The following is a 3,386-nucleotide window of genomic DNA, read 5'->3' as shown; positions in this document are numbered from 1 at the left end:
AAGTTTTTTATCAATTAAAAACGTAAGTTTTTTTTTTAGAACTCCGCTGAATATGAATGAATATTTGTAAAATAACGTCGAAAAAGACGGATAAAAGTGATATTTTCATGTGCCATTTTCACTCCTTCACGTTCATAGAAACAAATGAAGTTTCATTATTTTAACGTTATGAAGTTGATGTTTCGAATACTCTCAGTATCGGTGTGTATGTTGTGAGAGAATGGTCGCCAATTAATCAAAATTTCACCGAAAATGTTACTGCCTTCGAGAACTAAGCATACGACTGCTCTCTAGATTTTTTTACCATATAAATAATCGAAATAAGCCACAATACAATTGTTATCTGTTTAAAAAAAACAGTTGAACGATTTCATGAGAATTTTGGCTCAAATTATCATGCAACCTTGATTACTTGGAACATTGTTTTGTTTCTTCCATTCCATATTGAATGCAAATAATTACGATACGATATTTTGCTTGCCAATACAGATATACTTCGCCTATTGCTCCACCTCGATATGTACTCATTGACTGATGACGTTTGGCACTGACAATGATTGATCAGTTGTTGATAAGCGTTACTTTTGTTTATTGAAGTGATTTGTTTTGGCTATCGGCGATTTTTGTTGATATAGTTGTTCATGTAATTATCCGTTTTATTGACTAAAAAGTGTATTATTTCCTTCAAAAGAAGCATATCCTCACAGCTGTAATCAAATATGTAATGAGCGATTCCGGCGAAACGGATGTTTTGTTACTAATTCCACCGGATTTCTTTAGCATAGAAACGGGTTCCGCTTCAGTGCCCAGTGCTAGTTGCGAATATTACAGGGAATACCCGCGATCCTCGGACAGATTGAGCAGCCGAGGATCATTCTCTTTTGCGCCTGGATATCACGAATCGATCGATCGACAATCGTACATCAGTTCCATTGGGGCAATGAGCGGCGATAAAAGAAACGATTATTACTACAATGAGACGGGAAATGGATACGGATTTCCAACGCACGCAGATGCTTGTAATCTGTTTTATTCAACACCTATTAAAGGGCAACTAGGGAACGACCATAATGCGCAACCCAAGGACCAACGTCTATTACACGAAATAGATCAATTTTTACAAGATGGAAATCAGCCAGCTAGCCAAGGAGTCCTACCTGTTGAATCGCGGAAGAGTCTGGAAAGCTCTCTGATTGATATTAATAGCGTGTCCGTCAGCGAGTTTCCCTCACTTACAAATGCCGATTTCAATGGATTTGCTAAACCAGTCGTAAACAGTATACCGCAGAAACCCCCACGGAAGGATTCGCAGCAGACTTCCACATGGTCGTCACTTGGTACACGAGCTCCGATGTTGAGTCTTAACGACATATGGAAGAATAATGCAATCAATCAAGAAAGTTCTAAAGTGCAAGAAGAACGGCTGAGGAGGCAGCATTGTGAGCGGAACATTCATGCACTTCAAGCGAAATTACTTGAATATGAGCAAAAAATTGCTGTGGCAATTGATGTAGACAAAGAGAAGGAAGCAATAATTCATCGGTTAGAGGAAGAATCTACGCGGTAAGTAGCTGCACTTGTGATGTAGGAAAAATCCTCTTTGCTTTAACAAATATAATTTTAGGTTCAATAATCAAATTCGTGATCTTGAATTGAAACACGTTGAGAGTCATGAAAAATTAATGCACGAAAATTTAGAATTGAAAAACAAGAATCTGTTTCTGGAGAAGGAACTTTCCGAAACCATTGCCGTTGTTCGCAAACTGCAGGATAAAAATGAAATGTTGGAATCAAAAGTAGAGTGTCTTACAACTGCTAATCGAGACGTGACAGATGTCCATAAGAATCAACTTAAAGATTTAGAAATACGGTTGTCTAACAGCAGAGATAATGAGCGCGGTTTAAGGGATCAGTTATCTAAGTTGAAAAAGACGAACGATCAACTCACGGATGAATTGGAGGCTGAACGGAAAAAAGGACAGGACACGAACAAACTGAGGGCCGATTTTGCTTCTCTCAAAGTTAAAACTGATAATTTGAGTCGAAAATTTTCCGATGCTAATACACAAAATGCTTCATGCAAAGAACAGATTAAGGATTTAAAAAGTCAAGTTGAGTTTCATTCCGAAGAGAAAAAGAATCTTTTGAAAGAACTGGACGTTCAACGAATGTCACTGAAAAAATACTATCAATCGCAGCTGGAAGACGTTGTAGCTGATAAGTTGAAGGAATTTCAGAAACAGCTATCGTCGGTAGAGGAGCATCTCAAAACGGATGCCAAAAAGAAGGAAAGGCTTTTGGCAGAACGTGCTATCAAACAGATCGAAATGATTAATAATGCCAATGAACAAGAAATCAAACTGCTCAATGAAAAATACGATGAACAAGAGGCTCTCTATCGTTTACAGCTAACCAATTCATCGAAAACCATCCATGAATTGGAAGAAAAACTAGCTTCCTATCAAAATCGGAGGGTTGACATCGCCTCACAACTTCATTCGATAATGGAAGCGCAATGGCAAAAGGCCCTGGAGGTGTTAACGTCTCCAGCAAGGAATGCCGGGCTTAACGAGAACGACACTTCATTTCGGTTCAGCAAATTATCGGTCGATCATATCGATAAAGATCAACTGGATGGAGTAGGTGCCCTTAAAAGCTTTACTGACAATTGCACATCATTTCAAACCCCAGTGAGCAGCCGACATCACACCAAACAGAACAGTTGCGCGGAGAAAACTTCTCTCCCCCGGGATTTACTTCACAACTACATCGAATTGCTACTGGAGAAAACTCCTAACGATTTGAAAGAATTGGAAACTGTTTTGACGAGCTGCCGTAAGGAAACGAAAGGAAGTCATGAAAAAGTTCAAACGGGCAACAAACAACACGCGGGATCGACCACTAGCTTGAGTCAGCTGAGTAGAACGATAGGAAAACCACCGAGGCCTTGGAAGTGATATTTAAGATTTTCATATTTTGTACATATATTGGCTAAGTTAGTATAGTTGATAATGAAGGGTATATTATTTTTACGCAAAGGAATTTTTCATATCTTCGAAATTGTTTTCCTTATTTTGCCTAAATACAGCCACAAGCAACACTTTTATATGGTTGACACATTGAATGAGGCTATTACTATAATCATTAGATGTTATAGAGTAGTTTCGAATATCAAACATATAGAAAATGGTATTCCATATAACAGAAAGAGAACTGCTGGACAAACACGACATGTCAAGACCAGTACGTCTTCATTAGTTTAGGGAAAATTCATGAGCATTTTGTTTGATACCTGATTCAATATACATTTTTTACTCACGAGTCTCACGAGTGAAACAGCTTCATGTTTACTCTCTGTGCTTGACTCATGAGTAATAATGAATGTA

The 3,386-nt window shown here is 38.2% G+C and overlaps 1 protein-coding gene across 2 annotated transcripts; it reads left to right on the top strand.

Moving 5' to 3' along the window:
- The first annotated feature begins 586 nt into the window (after positions 1-586).
- Positions 587-3,038, top strand: LOC129776999 (myosin heavy chain, striated muscle). 2 transcript variants are annotated; one of them, XM_055783026.1, is made up of 3 exons: positions 587-643; positions 708-1,563; positions 1,625-3,038. In XM_055783026.1, exons 2-3 carry the CDS (start codon positions 725-727, stop codon positions 2,955-2,957), a joined length of 2,172 nt encoding a protein of 723 aa, XP_055639001.1. In that variant the 5' UTR covers positions 587-643; positions 708-724; the 3' UTR covers positions 2,958-3,038. The 2 variants fall into 2 exon arrangements, with proteins under 2 accessions (XP_055639001.1, XP_055639002.1); XM_055783027.1 differs by having other exon boundaries at positions 597-721; positions 781-1,563.
- Positions 3,039-3,386: the final 348 nt, after the last annotated feature.

The sequence above is a fragment of the Toxorhynchites rutilus genome, chromosome 3 (genome assembly GCF_029784135.1).
Source record: "Toxorhynchites rutilus septentrionalis strain SRP chromosome 3, ASM2978413v1, whole genome shotgun sequence".
NCBI classification, from domain to species: Eukaryota; Metazoa; Arthropoda; class Insecta; order Diptera; family Culicidae; genus Toxorhynchites; species Toxorhynchites rutilus.
The sequence above is the reverse complement of the archived record's forward strand: the minus strand, read 5'-3'. Positions and strand labels throughout refer to the sequence as shown.